At 36.1% G+C, this 24792-nt stretch overlaps 2 protein-coding genes across 4 annotated transcripts; both read right to left on the bottom strand.

Annotated features, from left to right (window-relative positions):
- Nucleotides 1–9021: 9021 nt before the first annotated feature.
- Nucleotides 9022–17827, bottom strand: LOC121801838 (sporulation-specific protein 15-like). 3 transcript variants are annotated; one of them, XM_042201268.1, is made up of 9 exons: nt 17672–17827; nt 17355–17509; nt 16102–16398; nt 12799–15993; nt 11256–12258; nt 10543–11180; nt 10077–10227; nt 9924–10005; nt 9022–9363 (listed from the first exon to the last, which is right to left on the bottom strand). In XM_042201268.1, the coding sequence occupies exons 2-9, from the start codon at nt 17466–17468 to the stop codon at nt 9261–9263; spliced, it is 5583 nt and encodes a 1860-aa protein (XP_042057202.1). In that variant the 5' UTR covers nt 17469–17509; nt 17672–17827; the 3' UTR covers nt 9022–9260. The 3 variants fall into 3 exon arrangements, with proteins under 3 accessions (XP_042057202.1, XP_042057201.1, XP_042057203.1); XM_042201267.1 differs by having other exon boundaries at nt 17355–17584; nt 17672–17800; XM_042201269.1 differs by lacking the exons at nt 16102–16398; nt 17355–17509; nt 17672–17827 and having other exon boundaries at nt 12799–15359; nt 15637–15776.
- Nucleotides 17828–21072: 3245 nt separating this feature from the next.
- LOC121805722 (E3 ubiquitin-protein ligase AIRP2-like) lies at nt 21073–24553 on the bottom strand. The gene is made up of 5 exons (XM_042205688.1): nt 23841–24553; nt 21987–22149; nt 21793–21859; nt 21499–21715; nt 21073–21418 (listed from the first exon to the last, which is right to left on the bottom strand). Exons 1-5 carry the CDS (start codon nt 23930–23932, stop codon nt 21208–21210), a joined length of 750 nt encoding a protein of 249 aa, XP_042061622.1. The 5' UTR covers nt 23933–24553; the 3' UTR covers nt 21073–21207.
- Between the last annotated feature and the right edge of the window lie 239 nt (nt 24554–24792).

Raw genomic sequence — 24792 nt, forward strand, 5'->3', positions numbered from 1 at the left:
TTGTGCCGCCACGCGCTGGGGCGACGTGGCGCTCCCCGCTTCGTGCGTGCTTCCCACTCGCCGGCCCGCGAGTGGGACACGTCAGCAGATGACGCAATAATTAATTTTTTTTTGTGGTTACAGCCATGGCTGTAACCGTTGAGGAATTGATAGGATAAACCTCCTATCGGGCAAAATCGGCGTCCGTAGATCGGCGATCGATAAATATCTGTCGCGGGCGAGTGCCCGACTCACTCGTACGGTTTCTCACTTTGGAGAAGACGATAAAATAATATTGATATTCTTGATTGATTTCTCAAATAATTACAATAACTCCTATTTATAATGCTAATAACTAACTTAATGAACCAGAAAACAAAGATATGGAAAAGATATGTAAATCCTAATTTATCTAACTAATAATGCTCGTATCAGTTTCATTGCCTCCTCAAAGGATTGAGGAATCTCATCCTCATAGAGGGCAGCTTCAAAAGCTCTAGCCATTTCTGTGAGATGTCCCTGCACAAGATTAGTTACAGAATATTGGGATTAGCCAAAAACGTAAAATGACTATATGTTCATGACCAATTTTGGCATTTACTCTTAAAATAAACACAACTTCAAAAATTATAATATTTGCTTCATTCCTTCAAACTCCATTGAAGGTCACATTACCACCATAAACACCTAGGGGTGGGTCGGTACGGTATACCGTACCGACCGTGCCATACCGTACCGGAAAGTACGGTATGACAAAATTCAATACCGATACCGTACCGAATTTTCGGTATACCGAAAATTCGGTATGATATTTTTTGATACCGTTACCATACCATTATCACGGTATACCGTACCGTGTTACGGTATACCGTATTTTTACGGTATATCGTGATAACGGTATGGTAACGGTAATGGTATACCGAAAAAAACCCTATTGTGTCCAAAATATTTAAAATAACAATTCAAGTGTTCAACTATTTAAAAAAGCTCAAAATAATAAAACTTCATCAAGATCAAATCTTGTTCATAACATTCAAATTAATAAAACTTCAACATTCAAATCTAAAACAATTTATGAAGTCATGATCAACAACATTATCTTCATTTATTCATCCTTCAATTTAAGTAGTATATAAAATAAGATAACATACAATGAATTAAACACTAATTAAACGATTTGATTCATTTTCAGCTGCACATATTTTTAATTGACATTTTATGAAGTATGACGAAAAATAAAACAAAATTTTTAATTACTTTGTATATTTGGAATATGACATTACACAAAGAATCATATATTAAATGGTGTGAGTTAATACAAATTCTTTCAAATGTGCTCTGTTGAAACATATTCCCGATATCGTATTTCCAATCCTCTTTCAGTGTTATGTGCTATTGTATTTATTATATTTAATAGGATGTGTTGATAAAAAAATAATTCAGGTTAATTTTGAATTTGTTTGAATAAATTATCATTTGAATGTTTAATTTTATTGTATTAATTGATGTATTAATTTTTTTTAATATAATATATATAAATGAAATATATATATTACAACATATTTAATATTAATATATACAAATTAGAAAGCACTGGCCTTCCACGCCCAGAAAATCACAATCTACTAGAAACAAAAACCAAATTTATACTGCCATGGTTGATTTTCTGTTGTGGTTACTGTGTACTATATTCGATTATCTGATAGGTAATGATTAACAAAAGCTTATAAATTAGTAGCAAGTAGGATCCTAAAAAATGTCAATCTTGTAAGAGAAAAGCTTTGAAAGTCTGCCATGCTAAGATTATTAGCATTGTACTTTAAATGACAGTCACTATAAAACTAGGATGCTGCTTTACTATAAAGTGGAGCTTACTGCTGCAGTATGTTGTCAACATCAGAATTAGAATATGAAAAGATTTAACAAAACAAAAAAAAACATAAGCTGTAGGCGAAACACTTCTACAAGATTTAATCAACAATTAATATCAGATTATCACCCAACACCAAATTTAGAAGCGCTAGCTAAACCAACCTATGAAAGTGTAGTGCAATAATAAAGAGTTTCCTGCATACTTGGAATTTATGGAATTGGAATTCAGTTCCAAATCAACATATTTTTGTGATACTGGACTAGAAACAAAACCCAAATTTATACTGCCAGAAACAAAACTCCAAGGTCCATTTTGGGGTTCGGGGCTGATTTTGTGCTGTGGTTACTGTGAATATTCGATTATCTGATAGGTAATGATTAACAAAACTTTATAAATTAGTAACAAGCAGCACTAGAATGTTATGTACGAGTATTTAACTTGTTAGCATGTACTCCCTCCGTTTCAATATAGTTGAGTCATTTTTCTATTTCGAAAAGTTTCTTCATAGTTGAGTCATTTCCATATATAGTAACTTTTTTCTCTTTCTTACTTTATTCACTTTATACTTTATTCTCTCTACCTTTTCCTCTCTCTTTACTTTTTTAAGAGTTTATTTATCACACCCAACATCCATTTCTTAGACTCCGTGCCCAAAAGTTACGTCTCAACTATAGTGAAACAGAGAGAGTACCAAGCTAAGCTTATATGTATTGAAATAAGTAATACTCCACTATATATCTCACTCAACCTAGTTGGTTTGGATTTTCAAAGATGTACTAGTACAGTATATGCTAAGATAATGATTTTCTACTTAGTATTATCATATCTCAAATGCTTGTAACATATATTCTTCTTCTTCTTCTTCTAATGATTAGTATTGTGCTCCATCGAACATAGAAATTTGTTTGAAAAGTTATTAGAAAAATAAACAAAATTTTCAAAAGGTATAAACTATATATATAAAGATTAATTTTCCAAGTGATGTTCCCCCTAATAAAATATTTTGAGGGCATAAATGTGCTTGAGTATGAAATATACAAATTGGGAGTAATATTTCGAGCTAACTAGTTTGAATAGCTAAGTGCATATTGATAATATTAAAGCATTGTGAGTGGTCGCCAATAGATATAATTATTATTAAAATAAAAAGAATAAAGAAAAGCGTATGCCTACTCTGACCTATGCCGCCGCCGCCCGTAAAACGGCAATATGCGGATCCTCATCCTCGTCCTCGTCCTCGTCCATATCCATATCCATATCCATATCCATATCCATATCCATATCCTCCTCCTCCTCCTCCTCCTCCTCCTCCTCCTCCCGCTCCTCCCTCCTTCTCGCCGCCTCCAACTCCGCTTCTTTTAGCTCCTTCCTCGCCGCCTCCGCCTCCGCTCTCCTCCGCTCCACCAACCTGTTCGCCTTCTCGCATTCCACCTCCAACTCCGCTTCCCTCAATCTAAACGCGGCAAGATCCGCCCGCAACTCCGCTAACCTAAGGGCCTCGAGTACTTGCATTTTTTGAGTTCAGCGGCTAGGTTAGGGTTATGAGAGAAAATGTGGTAGTTCAGGCTATTTAAAGGAGGTAAGGTAATGGTTTTTAAATTTAACCCACATACATCTAGATTATTAAATAAATGACACCGAGCAAATAATTCCTCTCATCCTGACCCCAATAAATTCTAGAAATTACAAGATGTAACCAGCTGGAAGTTCATCTCCTATTCAAATAAAATAGGTATTTTTTTATTCTTTAAATTATGAGCTCATAATCCAATTTTCCGGTACAAAGTTATAAACATGGAATTGAAGGCTTATTTGGGAAGTTTATTTTATATGGAAACTCCTTAAATCATGGTAAGTTTATAATATTTTTGTTCGATTAGTTTCTCTTTCTTTCTTTTCATTTAGAGCATCTCAAAGGGTAATATATATAGAAAAAATAATTTATTTACCTTCTTAAAAATATATATACTCTTTCAAAAAGTAACAAATTCTAAAAAATATATAAAAAAAATAAATTATACTAGTATTAAAAAATATATATAGAGTACAAGATGCATTCCAAGACATAAAGATAATATTTTCCTCATTTGGAGAATGATTTTTCTTAAAAAGAAGGTAAGTATTATAGTTACTATAAAATAGAGATGTAAAGAAACCTTTTTAAAATAGGAAAAAAGTTAATACCTTTTAAAATATTTTTCTCCTTAAAAAATGATTTTTCATAAAAAAATAAACAAATACTATTAGTTATAAAACTTTACTTCTCCCTTTGGAGATGCTGGATACACTACTTTCTCCATTTAGAGACGCTGGATACACTACATGTATAGTATATTCTGTATAGTACTATCTACAATGTGTTAGAATACCTACACATGGATGTGTGGGGTCCAGCCTCTGTTTCTACTCATTCAGGGTCTGTGTATTTTCTGTCCATAATTGATGATTTTTCCAGAAAAGTTTGATGTTTTTTAATGAAACAGAAGTCTGAAGTCTTTGAAAAGTTTTTGACATGGAAAAATCTTGTTGAAAAGCAAACTGGAAAAACCATTAAGGTCATTAGGACAGATAATGGTCTTGAGTTCTGTAATTCCCAATTGGATGCTCTGTGCTCCAAGTATGGAATTAAAAGACACAAGACTACTCCTTACACTCCTCAGCAAAATGGAGTTGCTGAGATGATGAACAAAACCCTTTTAGAAAAGGTTATGTGTCTTTTGTCTAAAAGTAGTCTGTCCAAAAAATTTTGGGGTAAAGCCCTCCTACTTCAGCCGACCTTGTTAATAGATCTCCTTCTGTACCCCTCAAGGGGAAGTGTCCTGAGTCTGTTTTCACAGGTAGAAAAATTGCTTTATCCCTTCTTAGAGTCTTTGGCTGCAGTGCCGTTATTCATTCCAAAACTGACAAGCTGGACCCCAGATCCAAGAAAGGGGTGTTTCTTGGATATCCTGAGGGTGTGAAGGGTTATAGAATCTGGAATAGGAGTGAACTTTGGTTTAGGGTCATTATAAGTAGAGATGTTGTCTTCAATGAGGATGAATTCCCTTGTCTTAAAACTGCCCTGAGCCTCTGATTGAGGTGGAGTCCACTGACACTCTCACTGAGGTGGAGCTATCCCAGGATACTCCAAGTGAGGTGGAGCACTTCTGGAATTCCAGCCTTATTTCCCCTGAGCCTGACCCAGTTCCTGCCCCAATTGACCAAGTCATTGATGCTACAGTACAAGCTGATAACCCTGGTCTAGATTTGCAAGATTACCAGCTAGCTAGAGATAGAGTCAGGAGAAATATAAACCATTCTGATAGGTTTACTTTTCTAGGGTTTACTGGTCTGGTGAATTTAATTATTTTTGCTTTTAATGAGCATGAATCTGGTGGGATGAACCTCGGTCTTTTAAAGAGGCTCTTAAATCTGAGTTTTGGAAGCTGTGGCAAAAAGCCAAGGAAGATGAAATGTTATCCTTGAAACTTAATTGAACTTGGTTGCTTGTTCTCTTGCTTACTGGTGCCTCTGTGGTTGACTGTATGTGGCATTATAAGATTAAAAATGAAGTGGATGGCCTTAGGTACAAGGCCAGACTTGTGGCTAAGGGTTTTACTCAACAAGAGAGGGTAGATTATACAGAAATTTTTGCCCCTGTTGTGAAGTTTACTACTGTTAGACTTATGCTTGGTCTATGTGCTCACTTTGATTGGGAACTTAAACAAATGGATGTTAAAACTGTCTTCTTGCATGGTGACTTAGATAAACCTATCTATATGAAACAACTAGAGGGTTTTGTTGATCCTGAACATCCCAATCATATTTGCCTGCTTAAGAAGGCTCTGTATGGCTTGAAACAGTCCCCCAGACAGTGGAACATCAAATTTAACTCTTGTATGCAGAATCTTGGGTTTGTGAGAAGTACCTTTGATGCATGCTTGTATGTGAAAAATCTTGATAAAGTTCCTATGTTCTTATTGCTATATGTTGATGATATGTTGATTATGGGACCCTGCCTTAACTCTATTAAGTCTGTGCAATTTGCTTTATGTGATAACTTTGACATGAAGGATCTTGGTGATGCTCAAAAGATTTTGGAAATCAATATCTATAGGAATAGGAAGGAATATGTTCTGGTCCTTCACCAAGAACCATATGTGCATAAGATCTTGCAAAAGTTTAACATGACTGCTGCTAAATCTGCTTCTGTGCCTTTAGCTGCTCATTTTCTATTGAGTAAAGATCTGTGCTCAAAGTCTGATTATGAGATTGTTGTTATGAAGAAGGTGTCCTATGCCAATGCTATAGGTTCTGTGATGTACTTGATGGTCAGTATTAGGCCTGATATTGCTTATGTTGTTTCTTGCCTCAGTATATATATGTCAAATCATGGACCTGTGCACTGGGAGGCCCTAAAATGGCTTCTTAGATATCTGAAATATACTGCAAAGTATGGTCTGTGTTTTTCAAGGTGTGATGATGGTGTTGAACTATGTGGTTATGTTGATTCTAACTATGCCAACGACAGGGACAAAAGAAAGTCCACTACTTCCTATGTATTTACTGTGTGTAGGTCTTGCATTAGTTGGAAATCTCAGCTGCAACACATAGTTGCTCTCTTCACCACAAAGTCAGAGTACATAGCCATCACAGAGGCTATGAAAGAAGCTATCTGGTTGAAGGGAGTTCTCTGTGAACTCAAATTCTTGAAAGTTGTTCCTGTTATGTATTCTGATAGTCAGTCTGCTATACAATTATGCAAAAACTCTGTGTTTCATGATAGAACTAAGCATATAGATGTTAGGTTCCATTTTATTAGAGATGTTGTTGAAAAAGAAGAGGTTTTGTTGCATAAAGTGCATACTGACAAGAATCTTGCTGACATGGGTACTAAATGTTTGCCTGTTGATAAACTGCTCACTTGCTTTAGGAGTTTGCATTTTGATTGTGGCTAGCATGTGCATGTCCCGTAGGTATTAAGATCTTGTTGATTCTGAGCCCTGGCTCTTAGAAGTCATAAGGCAATAAAGTCCTGCAAGACTAATTGGCTTGCCAACTGGTGTCTTGCTAGGCAACCTGGTTTCTTCTTGACTAATGAGCTTAAAAACTCTTTGGTGTCAGAAGTAAACCTTGTGGGCTATGATGATGCAGCACTAGACCAAGGCTCTCCCCTGTTTCTCCAGAAGTAGTCCAAAGGTAGAGAATGTTGAAATTGGACAACGTCTAGTTGTGGGCTACTATTAATATTTGTCTGGGCCAATATTATGAGAAGCCCAACTAAATTAATACCGCGGCCCTACCCCTGGTAGCCCAAGTCCGGATGTGTTACTTCTTGATTCACCGGATGGACGACACCTGGCAACTCCACGTGGATCCTGCATCTGGGACGTCCGATTTGGTTGATTAGGAGACGGTTTCTCTCCTATCTCATTCATTCAGATATTTTCTCTCTTGCACTCTCTCGAAAGTTCTCTCAGCCTTCTCTCTAACTTCTCTCTAATTTTCCGGCGGTTTTGCCCGGCAAATTCCTTCAAGCTTTTGTTTCCACTGTTCATTCTCAGTTCTAAAGAGATGTATCGGTGTAGTTTGTGAGTTAGGTCACTTCTTCAGTTCCCTCCTCAAAACTAAGGTTTCGGTCTGTTTTTTGGGGTGACCGATCCTCGGTGTGCTTGAAAGTGTTGTTTTGGAGTTTCTTGTGAGCAAGCTGTGTCCGAGAGGTGATTGTGGATTCATGTGTTGAGAAGGCCGTGGTGTACGGGAGTCAGTGAGATCTAGGGTTCCACTGATCTCAGACTGGGTGGTCCGTTCAGCAGTGCTCGTCTTTGTGACTTGCTGTGAAGATTGGGGAGGTCCGAGGCCTAGTGCAGTCACTGTTGTGACCTGAGCCATTTGTGGCCAAAATCTCTGATTCAGTTCTGTTTCGATTAGCTATTGCTTAGATCCTTCAGGATCAGTTTCTTGTTATACTAATTTGTCTACTTAGTGTGCAGGTGTTAAAATCAACCTAATCTTGGAGAGTCTGGAGCCTGACGAGGATCCAGTTGTAGTTAGGGTTTCTTGATTGTAACCTGTTTTAGTTAGATAAATCGTGTAACATTCTTTTGTATTGTGGCTTGTTCTTTTTGAGTCAAGCCAACTCAGTAAGCCATGTAATACTAAAGAGGTACTAGTAACTAGTGTCATGGTGGTTTGATCCCTATACCTAGGAACAAGAAAATAAATTTATATACATGTATATATGGTCTTCTACACGTTTCACGTAATTGGGCTACAACAATGGGCGTGAATAGTGATTAGGAGTACATATATCGGTTAAGGTTTAAACCAGTATTATAAATTCGTTATAATAATAATAATAATAATAATAATAATAATTAATGTAAATGGAGTTTTTAAGTTTGAAAAAAATTACTACTACTTGATTCGGAATAATTGTGGTACTAAGTGAAGCCTGAAATAGTAAGCATAGTTCATTATTAAGATTCAATATGAAAATTGCTTTTCAAGATTTTTCTTCAAATTGGTTTCACCTTACGAATTCGGTTCCATCCCATTTTTGTAGTGGGTTACTTGATTTTATATGTTAGTTAGAAACCTTCCGACAAACCGGATATATTTGGCGAATTCATAAAAAATATGTTTATCAATAAATACGAAAACTGAAAAAAATGTACCATGAAATTACTATTCTGCCCTAATAATTAATTAATTTAAAAATATTTTCCATGTGGAAAATACCACATATTTAATAAAAATGAGTGGCTAATAATGCATCTCAATTCTCAATTAGGCTAAAAAATCTCAACTGATCACAACCCTATATGTGTGTGTGTCAATTATAAATGGTAAGACATTATAAAATTTATTCAGATTCTAATCCATTTCATAACTTTAAAACAAACGTAAAATTATATGTACTTAACTTTTAACACGAGTCTAAATTTCTTTACGGCAAAGTATTCTAACTTATTTGTAATATGTTGTTGAAAAATGTCAAAGTAGTTGGTTTTTTTACCATCGAAAATTTTGAAATTCTACCCAAATTTATGATTTCTCTAGCAATTTGCCAGTATTCATATATTCGCATATTCTTCAGAGGTAAAACCCCAAGCTGGACTTGGCCAACATAAGATAAAATATTATTAACATTCTTGTGATTTTCAGGCTCACCAACACAACAAGATCAATAATTATAAATAAATTATTGCAATTAACTATGCGTCATTCATTATGAAACAGCAAATTTATTCCCTGACAAACAGTTTCTGGGCTATAATCTCTGAATCCCTAATATTCGATTGCAGAGAAACAAATTGGGAGAGTGAGTGATGGAACATTTACATTTACATATAGGAAAGTGTCTAACATAAACAACAACTTATAATCTATCCTACAATCACTGCTGTATGCTTTGCTTCCTTGCTTGTCACAATAATGTGCCGAATAACCAAATATGTAAGACGAGCCAGTACGCAATGGCGCCTAGCCTTCCTCTCGGATGACTCATCAAAGCTCGACTCCCGTTCACCCTGAATACATACCAAACAAGCATCAGAAATCACAAAGACAAACACGATAGAATCCACGACTACATGTAGCGTATAATTATTCCCGTTTTAGTCACGGAACCAATACTTCGTCCTCTGTATATATCCAATCTCCACAACCTCTCTCTCCCTAGCCAAATCTATTCAGTTAAAGGTATATAATTAAGTGATAATAGTCATTTGAATCTTGAAGTTTAGTCTCATAAGGTATGAAATCGGAATATCGAATCACGAAGTTTCAATTTTTCTCAATTGCCCTATTCATATAGAAAACGACATTTCTTGGTGTAATGTTAAAAATTATGTTTTTTCATTAAAATAAGAAAAGAAAAAAAAAAGAAAACAAACTTATTTTAATGAAACACAGGACGTAAATGAACGAGACAATTGAGAAAAATTGGAACTTTGTAATTGAATAATATTCCGAATTCAAACCTTATGGGACTAACCAAAATTAGACCAAACTTCATGATTTAAATGACTATAAGCCCTACAAATAATATGTGCAAACTAGAGAGAATATGTTGGGGTAACAGTTTTACCAGAATCCATCAATGCGATCTGCAACTGTTCTCCCATGTCTAGGAATCATACCAGAAGTAACCAACGGCTTGAATGCATGACCTGCAAAGACGAGTTTCTGTTAATTCCAAGACCTTGGACTTCAACGGAGCAGAGTTTTCTTGGGCACTCACCTTTATCTTCCTCGCGTCCCTTATCATTAATCAACCGTTCGGACTCAGACTCGATATTGATAGCAAGGTGATCGCCAGAACTCTTCCTCAATGGGCGCACATGGGCAGCAGATGAAACATGAGGAATGCTGTTGCTGTTGCCAAGTCCTGCCTGCAAGTTTTCAGAGGTAAGTATTTTGGATTACTCTATTCGAGCCACATACTTCAAACCCTGAAACATTGCTATAGCCACACTGTGTATATTTTCCTCCGGAGTTAAATGAGTTGGTACACACACACACAGACCACAGTAAAAAAAATTGAGTATAGTTCAAGTCGGCAAAGGATAATTTCTGAAAGTTTGTCCGATTGCAGCCTCTCTCTCCTTTATGGGTACGTGAAAGCATATTCATTGTAGCAAAAGAAGGATAACAAGAACCATGGATCAGCAATACAAGAATATTAAAAAAAAAATAGTAAAATTTACCACATCTTGCATTTCTGCTATCTCCGTCTCAGTAGACAAGGAAGCTACGGATTTTCCTCTTTCCTGGTCTATCTCTGGTAGAATGGCTCTCGATTTACTAGTCTCTTCTAGTAATTTAACCTTGTTCGACAAATCATCCACAGCCTTTTGGGCCCCGAGCAGTTTAGCACTAAGATCTTCATTTTTTAGCTTCAAAGTTTCAGATCCGTGCATCACGGCTGCAACTAGTTTTTCGAGCAAGGGAAGGAGCCATAATTCCCCATTTACTTTGGAATCATCCATCACATCACCGGCACCCAGCTTCTTCGCAATAAGCTGTAAACCTGATTCCAGCTCTAACAACTTGTTCAGCTTATCGGAATTTTTCTCATTGGATGCATACTCTTCGACTTGCCTCTTCAATTGTTCAATGTCGAGTATCTGCTTATCAATGGTTGAGTGAAGCTCTCCATTCAGATGAGATAGCGAGCTTACCTTCTCCATATAGTCACTAAAACTATCTATCACATAGAACAGCTTTCTTACACTGGCTGACTTATCTGAATCTCCGAACGCAAATGCACCATCAGGGACATTGACCAGTTTTATTTTATCAAGAACGGATTTAACTTGAGATGCCGATAAAGTCTCCTCCAGTTCTGAAACAAAACCATGAAAAAGAGTAACTAACAAGGAAATTGGAGAGAATATGAGATAGCTAAGGGATCAAGTACCGTGGAATTTGGATAAGGAAGAAGACAATTCTGCTTCTCTATCGCGAAATTTGGATAATGAAGAAGACAATTCTGCTTCTCTTTTCCTCTGATCTTCTAACTTGATTGCCATTTCATTAATTTCATCTTGCTGTGCTTTCATATCAGTTTCCGATTTCAAGATTTTTTCTTTGTATAGATCTCTTTCTTCCAAGGCTTCATCACAAGTTACTTGAGTTTCTCTCAGTTTGCTCTGCATATCTTCTAGTTTGATAGTCATCTCATGATGCAAGCTTTGCTGTTCTTTCAGATCAGTCTCCAATTTCAAGATTTTATCTCTGTATAGATCTCTCTCTTCCAAGATTTCATCAGAAGTCTTCTGAGCCTCTTTCAGTTTGTTCTGCATATTCCCTGTCATATCCATCAACTTACTTATAGCATCCTGAAACACCATACCAAGATCTTGATTCCGTCTTGCAGCAAGTATTAGCTTCCGAGCCATCTTTACATGGTCAGTAGCAAGTGTTATCTCTTCATCATCAATATCTGCTTCCGAATCCGTGGGAATTCTGCCATCTAGGTTTACCAATTCATCAATAGATATCAGCTTGGACACAGCTTCCTTATTATTCAACTCCAATCCATGAGTGGCATCGGTACAAGCAGACACCAAACTTCTGATATCACGTTCCAGTGACACTATAGTATCCTCTTGTCTCTTCTTGTCTGTTTCAATGTCCTTGACTTGATCTTTGAGAGAGGATGTAAATTTCATGGCATTGACTATTTCGTCCTTCCTTAAGTTTAACCATCTCAAAAGAGCATCCATAGATTCATCAAAAAGTGTGGACAACTTATTGAAACTATCAGCCAGAATTTTGCTTCTCACGTGATATCTTTTCACCATGTTTTCAATGTCAAACATGCTCTCACCATCGACTGCATTTCCCTCATCATTCAACATTTCCAAGTTTGGAGCAATATCAGTGTTAGACGGGAAAGTAGTTGAAAGGAACGAATCGTCCTACCAAGGTAAAGGAGACATGCAGAAAGCTTCCATTAGGTAAGGGAAAAAAAGACAACTTTAAACCGAATGCAGTATAAATCACACATGAAGGATAGCATACCAACGGAGAAACAAGAGAGACATGCCTTCAAAGGAATAATATAGAATGAAGACACATAAGTTGGAGTAGAGTGGAAAGTATAGAAATGTAAAAACAACTCTTTCTGATAGATGACTGTATAAATATTAAATAGAGATCGCCAATTGTGAAACTAAACCGATAGAAACACATAACATAGTTACTAATAGTAGTTATTGACATTTTTATTTACGAAACTAAGAGAAGAAAATAAAGTAATCACTAGAAAACTGAAGAATTAAAGGGTAACACTAGAGGTTTTTTAATGTGCACTGTGATTAAGCTTGAGAATATTGTTAACTTTTTGCCAAAACATATGGATGTTTTCCAGGAGAATAATTCAGATATTGCGCATTCAAGCAAAAAACAAGGAGTCGAGTAACACTAACACAATATGCACATAAAAGCAAGAAATATACCTTCACGATAGGACTGTTTTGCGGCATATCAGAGTCCATCTCCAGGGAACAGTTCCAGATCTCTTTAATTAGAAAATCTAAGCTCTTTAGGCTCTCAAATTTTCTCTGGAAACATTGCCCAAGCAAGGTTGAAAGCGTCTCATCTTTTAGAAGTAACTGAAGTCTGTCCAACTGACCAGAGAGCTCTAAACTCCGACTCTGTATGCTACTTTGGTTGCCAGATAACTCTTCCATACAAGATTCCAGTTTAGAGGTAAGTGAATTCATCTCTTTCTCAGCATTTTCTTTTTCCTGAACCAGATCTGCCATGTTATTCTGTGAATTTAGTAATTCTCCCTCAAGCGATTGGATTGTTACGGAGGATTCAGCAAGCTTGGTAGCAAGCAAGTCAGCTTCTTCTCTTATTCTCTTTATCTCACCATCCAAATCAGCTTGGCCGGTTTGAACTTTACTGTTTTCTTCAACAAGAAGTGAGGCATTCTTCTGTGCCTGAGACAATTCATCTTCAAGGGACTGAATAATTTTGTCGGCGTCGTCCAGTTTTTTAATATTGACAGAAAGCATCTCCTTTAATTTATTTAGTTGCTCTTCAGCAAGAGATTTGCTTTCTACCGCTACATCTCTCTCATTCGTTAACCTGGAAACATTGTCCTCTGTTATTGACAGAGCATCTTCAAGTGCTTTTGAACTCACAAGAAGCTCGTCACACTTGCTTGTATATGAAGAAGCTTTCTCTATTTCCTTCTGCAGCTCGTTCTCCAAGAGAGCCTTGGAAACCTCAAGTTCTTTCTTCTCATCCAAGAGATCAGACCTGCTTTTTTCTACAACCGATAAGGCATCTTCAAGTGATTTTATCACTGCCTGGGCTTCGGACAATTGGCTGGCCAATGAACTGGCTTCGTCATTTACACTCCTCAGTTCTTGTTCAATTTGTGTCTTTGAAATTTCACTATCACTGAGATATCCAGCAAGCCATCTTAACTTTTCTGCGGGCTCGTTGAAGAAGAGATCAGTCGGAGTACTAATGCCTTCAATTGACTGTGTGACTCTTTGTAGCATATTGTTGCTCTCTGTTAAGAACTGCCCAAGTTGATCTTTTTGCTCCGTGGTAGAGGCTAGGTCTCTCTCCAATACAGATATACGTTCTACATCAACTAACAACTTCGAGATCTGATCCTGGAATTCAGCACATTTGGCCACATATTGCTGTAGTTCAGACTTCAAATTATCAATTTCAGCATTCTTTTCATTTATAGAACCTTTCAGGTTTTCCCGTTCTTGAACGAGCCCCTTGCCTTTTTTGACTGCCATAGATAACTTCTCCTTCACTAAAGCACATCTATCCTCTAACTGATCAAGGCTTTTCTGCATGGCGGCTTTCTCATCCTTGAGTGAATTAAGTTCTAGAGTTTTCATTTTCAACTCCTCCGACAATTGACAGACCTGTCCCCTATCTGCTGTACCTTCCTCTATTATTTGCTTATATAGAGTCATTTCCAGATCTCTGACATACAGAAGACTTGTGAAGCTTTCAAATAACTCTGCTTTTGCTAGTGAAGGTTCGGCAGCGGATGCATTTTCCCTAATCTTTGCAACACAATAATCAATAATGGTGCTCGTATCAGTGTTCTCTGGACGAGCCTCTCCGTGATCATCATTCGCAAGTCCAGATGCTTCCAGCAATATGCCTACTATCTTATCCTTCTCCAGTGAAACCTGATACTCCTTTTCCACTAATCCTTCGTATTTCTGTCTCAGGTTCTCCAGTTCCTCCTGAAGATGGCCCTTCTCCTGTGATTCCGCTAAAAGAGACGATGTTAGGCAATCAATCTCATTGTTTACAGACTGCTTAGTTTCAGCTATCTCATTTAGTGACCTTTCATGAGCTTCATGATTACTTCTTAAGGCCTCCACTTCTGTTTGAAGATCAGTTTTCTCTTGTATTTCAGCTAAAAGTGATGTGGTAAGATGCTCTATCTTCCTGTTTGCAGCCTCTATTGCTTTAGTTAGCTCCTGTTGCAACTTCGTAGCTTCTTCTTTAAACACAAAAGATGATTCTGCAAGGTAATGGACACGCACATCTAATTCACTTGAAGCCACTACTTCAGGAAAATCAAAGGATGATAATGCATCAGTCAGTTTATGATATTGTACAGATATAGCCTTGAGTGATCTGTTCTCATCTGCAAGCCATCTGATCGTTTCAACGATATCCGTTGGCTGAAGTTCCTTAGTTTCCAAACTCTCGGATAATATTTCTCCACATTTCTGAAGAATCATTTCCTTCTCTGCAAGAGACTCTTGCAGCGAAGCAGCAAATTTTTCACTAGATGCAACAACCATTTCCTTTGCCATTTCTGCAGCCTCTAAGGCGGTTGACTTCTCTTGGAGTTCGATTGTGCATCTATCAAACTCACTAGTTTTCTCTTGCAACAACTGCCTTAGTGAATCTCTCTGTTGTACCAATGCCTTTCCTTTTGTCACGGCCATGCTAAGCTTCTCTTTTGAGTTTGCATACCTGTTCTTTTCTTGTTCAACTTCTGCACTAAGTCTTTGAATTTCTGCATGCACATTTTCAAGAGCTGAGTTTTGTTTCTCTAACTGTTCCCCCAAATTCCTATTTTCATTTTCTAAATTGCTAAGTTTTTGGTGCATATCCTCATCATTTCTTCTGAGTTCGAGAATCTTATCATGGGCCAAGGAAAAAGTTCCAATTTCATCAATGTTGGTCAAATCTAATCCTACCTCATTTAAACATACCTTAAGCTGGTCACTTCCAGAAACAAGAATGCTATACTTTTCAACCACAAATGCGACAGATTTCTCGATACTATATACCTTTTCTATGAGCGACCTGTCCCTCAGTTGATCGTGATGATCCACCATGGGAAGGGATGATAGAATCCTGTTTGCAGTTTCCTCAATATGCCGATCAGTCTCAAGCTGCACACTCAGTTTCTCCTCGGTCTGCTGACGCTCATTGGTAGTGATTTCAAGCAACCTAGAGCAATCACTTATAATATCATGCAAAGAGGCACCAGATCCCACAGTTGTTGCATCCCGAGTCACGAATTCATTCTGATGATGATTAATGAATCCATGAGCACTGTCATCTGCTGCAAGGCGTTGCTCATGTGAAACCTTCAACTGGTGAAGGAGTTGGGAAAGTTCTTGCATAAGCACTGCTCTTTCTCCCTGCAGAAGGAAGACAAGAAAGAAAATGGGAGGCATTCAGGAAAATTTACTCACCGACAAGTTAAATAATTAAAAAAGAAAAGAAAAAAGAGCCATCAAAAGGCCAACCTCGTAGTCTTGTGCCAATTTCTCTTTCTCAGAAACACTCTTCTCAAGTTTATCCCGCAACTGTTCTATCTCATCTATCATTTCAGGGACTTTGATTCCACTATCTGATTCATCAGCTTGATCATCTTGTAAATTAACCTTCTCCTCAGAATTTTGTTGGGATTCGGAAACTTCTATTTCATCCGGACAATCAACAAATGTATCCTCCTTTACCACATCCTCTGCCACCATTGTGTCTCTTGGTAAACTTTGAAAAGAATCCAATGCAGATCCCTCGCTTCGGGTGACAGGATCTATCTGCATGCCCAAAACCCAACATAAGCCACTGCGGTCTGTCATTGTTATTTTTAAATACACACACACACGCACATGTCTATCTCTCCATGTTTGTAAATCTAGCGTCTATCATGTCTACAATAAAGCAGGAGAAATTTTTTTATAAGTGCAATATGAGGAACGCTGATTACATCCTGAAACATGATAAACATCGTGTTTGAGAAACAGGAACCAATGTACATAGATTTATTCTCAAGTTTCTGTACTAAGGAAGGACATATATAATCTTATTACAGGATAAACAGCTAGGTTCCAGTGGTCGATTTCCCTCTAGACGAAGAACATCAATCTTTATTCTGACATCGGTAAGTAAAATGCAACAAATATATCAAGCTAGAGATTGGGAAACAAGCACTAAAAAATCTCATACAATATGTAAGCAGATATGACCAGACACTATAAGGCTACAAACAATTTAACGATCCTTCATCCAAAATTGTCTCATTTCTAACAAACAAACACACACACACACGAGCAAATCAACATAAAATGGATACAAGTTGTACACCTATCCTATCCCAGATCAAGTAAAATGATACTATCAATTAACAACTTTGGCATTGTATTCCTAGTTCATCCATTGAAAGAAAAAGTTCCAAAACTACTCGTGCCTCGTGGCATAGAAGCACCCGTGCAAATTGTGCAATGAAGTGGTTCTCCAGTAGAGATGATCCCTAATCGTCAAGGGAGCTAGAATACAGCATTGGGGGAGACACAAGACAACAGACATTTTCTATTTCCATGCTACAAACTGAAAACCTTACACTACTAAACCTCCAGCATTTGACATTCCATGAGTTCAGATACATAGCATAGTATTGGATATGTAAGACTTCAATCCAAATTTCCCCTCACCCTAAATCTATGCTCCACATTCAAATTCTTGAAATCTGAATCATTGGATTAAAATTTTTTACCTGATCAACTGAATCAGCAGCTGTCTCAGCTTCTGCTACATCGACAGAAGCAAATCCCTCGCCCTCCCCAGCTGATGGAGAGCCTTTTCTCTCGTCATTATCTTCCATTTCCATCAAACAAGACTCCCGCTGCCTACTTTACCCAAGGCCAAGATCTGAAATCAACACAAAGATTCAATTTTTCTTCCACCCAGGATTCATTCTTGAACTATATCATACAATCACGCACCCTGTCGCATCCACGTCCACGATAAAACAAAGGGATTAAATGGGAAATTTGAGAACAAGAAAACGAGAACGACAGAGCAGGATTTTACCTCGAAAGGCGAGGTGTGGTAATTGGGTTTTTCTTGAATAAAACTAAAGAAAAGAAAAGGAGGGATCTTGGGTTGCAGTTGGAACGGTGCGAGATAGAGCTGTGGAGAATTGTGCATTTGTTTGTTACTGCGCGAAGAGATTCATGAATTATGGTTGATTGGTATCGAAACGACGTCGTGAAGCTCGGCCTGGCCAAAGCGTTTTGCACGAGCTATTTTACCTGTATTGTGCATTGCACTTAATTATTTTATTTCGAGTTATTTTTAGAGTGATGCTAAATGGCCATAATGTGGCCGGCCATAAAAAGTTAATTTAGTCCATTTACATGTATAAAAAAATTAAAATTATCGATATAAACTTATATGTGTGTGAATGGACTTGTGAGTTGATACTTATCTTTGAATTCCATTACGTAAAACACATTAATATCACGAATTAGTGTATACGTTGAGAAACAATCAAGAAATGATAGTAGTAATAAGTTGAGCAAAAACTACGAAAGAGTAACACTAACATGTTGAGCAATAAATAATGAAGATGATATAAAAGTAAAATCAAGTTGTATTAAACCAAAAATTCAAAAAAAAAATCAATTTTTTATGTTATTTTATTAATTTATGGTCGGCCATAACGTGGCCGCATAGCTTTATTCTTATTTTTATGCCTACAAATTAGTGAGGTGGACAGTTAGGATGACGTGTAAATCTGTTATTGGGCTAGGGAATAAAAAAGTTAGGTGATGACGTATAGTAGCCAATAAGAAGGTTATTATTGCTCATATTTTAATCGATCCCGCCATTTAAAAAATAAATTCTGTCTTTTAAAAGTAGAAACTCCATATAGTTTTTAATTATACAAAAGTATTAAACTACAAAATAGATAAAACGAAAAAATAATTTGACAGATATCGAAAAATATTAAAAATGATTAGTACTGTTAATAGAAAATGAAACTCATCTTATCAAAAAGAAAATTACTACTTCCTCTATGTCATTCAATATATCCACTTTTTATATTTAAAAATAAATCTCTCTTTCTTTATTAAAATTTTATTTAACAATTCACTAAAATCTTGTGTCACTCAAGAATGTGAACATCATGAATGAAACAGATGAAGTATTTGAAACATTAATCCTTATGAAAAAAAATCACCTTGTATTACAGCAAAAAATTACTTTCCTCTACTAAAAACGACATCGTTTTAATGATCATCGTTTTTTGATACACTAACATGTCCGACGAAATGTGAGCTTTAACTTGGAGAAATTTTCATTTTAGAAAAACAAACAAGTGTATTCGTTTATGTTTAAATTTAGTGTGAACTACGCAAATGGTCCCTGAACTATGCCTTTTGCACACCAATGGTCCCTGAACTTTAAAAATATCGTGGGTAGTCCCTGAACTAAGGTATAATCACATTTATGGTACTTTTTCACTATTCATCACAATTTTATACCCAAAATGCCCCCAAGGCATGAAGGGCATTTTGGGACTTTCATATATAGGTATTGAATTTGATATTTTCTTTACCTAGTACTAAATATGATATTTTCTTATAGTTTGAGTACCTAAAATGATATTATTCACTTCAAGTACCTAAAATGATATTATTCACTTCACTTTTTCAACATTTCTTCTTTTTCTCTTTCTCTAAAAATAAAATAAAAAATAGTACTATGAAATTATTAAATATATTAATTATAAAAATTAAAATTATAAATTTAATTATAAAATAATTTTCGCAAAATTTAATTTTAATATTAAATTTTGCGAAAATTATTTTATAATTAAATTTATAATTTTGATTTTTATAATTAATATATTTAATAATTTCATAGTACTATTTTTTATTTTTATTTTTAGAGAAAGAGAGAAAGAAGAAATGTTGAAAAAGTGAAGTGAATAATATCATTTTAGGTACTTGAAGTGAATAATATCATTTTAGGTACTCAAACTATAAGAAAATATCATATTTAGTACTAGATAAAGAAAATATCAAATTCAATACCTAGATATGAAAGTTCCAAAATGCCCTTCATGCCTTGGGGGCATTTTGGGTGTAAAATTGTGATGAATAGTGAAAAAGTACCATAAATGTGATTACACTTTAGTTCAGGGACTACCTACGATATTTTTAAAGTTCAGGGACCATTGGTGTGCAAAAGGCATAGTTCAGGGACCATTTGCGTAGTTCACTCTTAAATTTAAAACAGAGTCATAAAATTTGAATTTGCTCGCAATTATTTCACTACAAAAAAAATGATAGCCCATGTATAATACTAATGTTGATATTTTAAAACCAAACGATGTTACTTTTATATAAATAGATGAGATTGTTTAACTGGCGCGACAATAACCTCCACTGTGAATTCTATACTAAAGTTAATTGGTTGAAAAACAGTAAAAAAATTTAAAGTTTGTATATTTAGATTAAAAAAATATTGGAAAAAATAAAAATAAAATAAAATTCAAGTATTCAGTATTTAGAGTCAAATGTTTTATTTAAATATCAGCAAAAAAAGTGAAGTGAATAATATCATTTTAGGTACTTGAAGTGAATAATATCATTTTAGGTACTCAAACTATAAGAAAATATCATATTTAGTACTAGATAAAGAAAATATCAAATTCAATACCTAGATATGAAAGTTCCAAAATGCCCTTCATGCCTTGGGGGCATTTTGGGTGTAAAATTGTGATGAATAGTGAAAAAGTACCATAAATGTGATTACACTTTAGTTCAGGGACTACCTACGATATTTTTAAAGTTCAGAGACCATTGGTGTGCAAAAGGCATAGTTCAGGGACCATTTGCGTAGTTCACTCTTAAATTTAAAACAGAGTCATAAAATTTGAATTTGCTTGCAATTATTTCACTACAAAAAAATGATAGCCCATGTATAATACTAATGTTGATATTTTAAAACCAAATGATGTTACTTTTATATAAATAGATGAGATTGTTTAACTGGCGCAACAATAACCTCCACTGTGAATTCTCTACTAAAGTTACTTTTGGTTGAAAAACTGTAAAAAATTAAAGTTTGTATATTTAGATTAAAAAAATATTGGAAAAAATAAAAATAAAATAAAATTCAAGTATTCAGTATTTAGAGTCAAATGTTTTATTTAAATATCAGCAAAAAAATCATAAATTTTGAATTTATTCGCAATTATCACATATAGAAAAACTCAATTGCCTTCGTGTTATATATTGCTGATATGTTTCAATCAAACGACATCATCTTTTAAAGAATAAACGACATCATTTAATTCACTGACAGTATCGCCCATGTATAATTTCCCAACTGCAATATCAAATCAATTTTCATAATTTTTCTAGTCCGAAAAATAATAGAAATGTCAAAGAGAAATGGATATAGTAGTGTAGAATAAGAGAAGAGAAGAGATGAGATACTTAAATATTGATGTTTTCGAAATATGAAGCATGGCCTGGTTAATCACATACACATACACATACAACCGGACTCTATTTACATTTGAGGTCGGCTTCTTCTATCTCTTTAACATACCATCATATCAAATATTCATAATACATCAAGAACAAAGCATCTGGTATATCCTTAGGCAAATTTCTAATATACAGGTAGAATCGTCTCAAGTCCTCCGTCGACACGGCCCCACGCTCGATCACTTCGTTCTTCCCCATCAGCACCCACAGGTCTGCCGACTCGACTCGTCTCAGACTACCCCGGCAGAACGGGCACGACTCGGACCTTGCGCTCCTGAAATTCGACAAGGAGCGGCGTTCATACCGTGAAAATGTGCGATAAGCGAACGCGTTCTCTTAGTTACGAGTACTTACCAGTCTCGGTAGCAGTTGATGCACATCGCGTGGCAGCAGTTGGGCATGACCATCTTCGTGCAAGCCTCCAAGCATATCCCGCACTCGCTGTCTTTCTCGGAATCCGAGGCAGCGTCTCCTTCTCGAAAGAGGCTTTTCCGAGCGATGCTTCTGCAGTCGGCGTCGTCCAGCTCTACCAAGTCGTAGTGGAGCTGCTCGAGGGATGGCAGTATCACCGCTGCAATTTTGAGCGATAGTTAGGGGTTGTAGCGTTTCCGTTAGTTCAGGTGTAAAGAATCGGATGCAAGAAACAACCGTAGAAGTCTTTGATGGTCGCTTTTCGCCCAATTGTTGAAATCTTTGGCCTTCCGTCTGTATACACCTGACAAGATTAAACGAAAGAATGAACAATCGTAATATAAAATCAATCTTGGTTCGAACGGTGCTTTGACTGCTCTCGGTTCTTGATCAAACCAACTAATGGTGAGATGTTTAAGCTAGATTCATACCTTATAAATGAGTATGTGATAAGGATTCATGATTCTTGGCAGGAAATACGCGCAGGAACAGTCGAACCATTTAAGTAAATACAGAAACAGAGGTGCGAGGTGATTGCAGACCAGTTTCATTTGAAGACGTGCACCTCCCTTCGCTTTAGGGATTGCAGCAGCCCTAGAAAGCCATAAAATGTGAATCAATCAGACATCGAAGTCCTCATTCTGTGTACGTTGACATACATAGCAGAATCGGATTGAGACATAATATATTTGCAATAGATTGCGGCCAAACAAACATTGCTTGCAGCAGAGCCAACAATGCAAATATAAAGCAGATAAGAATAAAAGATATGAGACAATATCAACATTCGAATGTGGAATATCACCCAAAGACGAGCCCAAGCAGATCACTTTGGCTGAAGCAATCAATGGTCACTTAGTTTGGAAACCATTTGAGCCTCTAGCTTTTCTTTCACTACTACTACTTCCTGATCAGGGATTCGGGATTCGGGTCCACATCAATCAACATCATACTCTAGACTCCTTTGATAGTTTGTCCTTCCACGTCTATAGCCTTTACACATCTTGTTCCGTGCACATAAACATAAAAAAGAAAAGGTACTAGCTTGGTGTACTCAAACTGATTTCTAGCCGTAATGCCACTGCGAAAATTCTCAAGAGCAATTTACACACTGAAACTTGCAAATGAGGCTAAACACACTAATCTTTACCACAAAAAGGAGTTCCGCATAAGGTGAATCTTTAAAAGGCGGTGAAACGACATAAGTGTTGCATTCCCAGATTATTTTACCAATGCAAAAGCTACTATACATTCCCCTTTCAACAATACAACATTGCATAATCTAAAAACAACAAAGAAAACACTCACATTGGACAAGATTTTATCAACAGTCATCCAAATTAAAATACTTACTGATTCGGATTCAGATTACGAAGACACTACCTATCCTGCCTTTGGTAGTTTTGGCTTTCCACATCTATAGCCTTTACACATCTTCTTTGCCGATAACATAAATATAAAAGAGAAAAGGCACTAGCTTACAACTTAAACAGAAGTCATTTGATTGGTTTACTGATTGAGCCGTAGAGCAACTGCGAGAAATTCTCAAGCAGCAGTTTACACACTAAGAGCTATCATACTTGCATCATCAGAAATGGAGACTGTTTTTGGTCCTTGAAATTAGGTTTTAGACACTAGGTGAATCTTTACCACATAAAAGGATTTGCAGATAAAGAAGGCTTTCGCTCGTGATATGTTTCTTTAAACGGCCGTGGGAAAATGTGGAAATTACATAAGTACTGCATTCCCAGATTGATCATCCAAAGCAAAAGCTAATATACATTCCCCTCTTTTAATGGATAAATAAACAGAATTTTTAAAGGCCGCGTCGCGATGACTCAGGACCCGAGAGCTTTGGCCTTCGGCATTAACCACACGCACACATATACATTCCCCTTTTAACATTGGACAAGAATCAACAGTCATTCAAATTTAAAAAATAAACAGAATAAACACACAAATCTTTCCATAATATAGCAACATTTATCAGCCAAATATGAAATGTAAAATTTATGGGAAGAATCCAAGTAAAGCAACAATATCTTCACATGGGCCTTCTAAAATACACAATAAGACCTAACAAATTGAATTGCTACAATCCATACAAAAAAAAGAACCCATGCCACAAATTGAATAAACAGCACAATCCTCTGCCCCGGTACTCATCCACAAGAAGTAAATTACACAAAAATCAAAACCCAAAATTGCCAAAAATATGCAAGAAGAGACTAAAAAAGATAACTTTATCAAAAGACAAGACAAAACAAGGTGAAAGGAGAGCTTACAAAGCATTTGCATGCTGAATATCAGTCTCCAACAAACTCAAAGAATCCTTGTAAGAAGTCCTCACCAATTGCTGGTAATGCATCATCTCCATCTCTTCCACCCCTTTTCCTCAAAATTATTTTTTTATATGATTCTGAGCTGCTTTTATTAGCAAGAAAACAGCTTTTCTCCCCCAATAAAAAAAGTTCACAGGCAATAGAAAAGAAGTCTTTTTCAGAGGAACCCTCCAAGTAAAGAGAGGCACAAAACTTGCTCTTTTTTTCAGAGCTCAAACATTCATTAGAAGACAACGAAAAGCTCAGAAAATAATATATAGAGAGAGAGAAAAGAAACCGAATTTCTCTTTCCCCCTTCTCCCTCTGTATCCCTTTATTTTCAAGAATCAAACTTTATCACCACTCTCTCTCCCCTTTTCTTGAGTGGAATTTGAGCTCGGTAGTCTAGTGGTTTTTGATGGGGTTTGACAGCCAAATTTATGATGCAAGGAAAAGAGAGTAATTTCGTTTCCTTCTTGAAATCCTACGATGAATTTGGTTGGCTTTTTTTGTTGTTACCAAAAAAACAGAGACTAAAATATGATGCAAATTCACATCATCATAACCTTTACTTTTATGAGTTTTCTTTATTCTCAATAAAGATTAAAAATTGAAAAATGTAAGTTAAGAAAGGACCATAGATATAATTGGGGATTACTATTATTTTTGGGAAATTGATTAATGATGAAAAGCAAAGCTATGTGAAGGGGTTGTGTGTATTTAAATTTTTGAAAACAAGATTCTACTTGGTAGATTAACAAAACGTTTAATAGTAGTTAAATGATTCGATTCTTGATTAATATATTGTGGTTTATAATTGATGGCTTTATGGAAAAGTCAAATTTTGAGGCAGTTGGTAGCCGATTAGGTTATTAATTGTTGTCTATATTTTATGGTGAATATTTTACCAAGTTTT

The sequence above is a fragment of the Salvia splendens genome, chromosome 5 (assembly GCF_004379255.2).
Source record: "Salvia splendens isolate huo1 chromosome 5, SspV2, whole genome shotgun sequence".
NCBI classification, from domain to species: domain Eukaryota; kingdom Viridiplantae; phylum Streptophyta; class Magnoliopsida; order Lamiales; family Lamiaceae; genus Salvia; species Salvia splendens.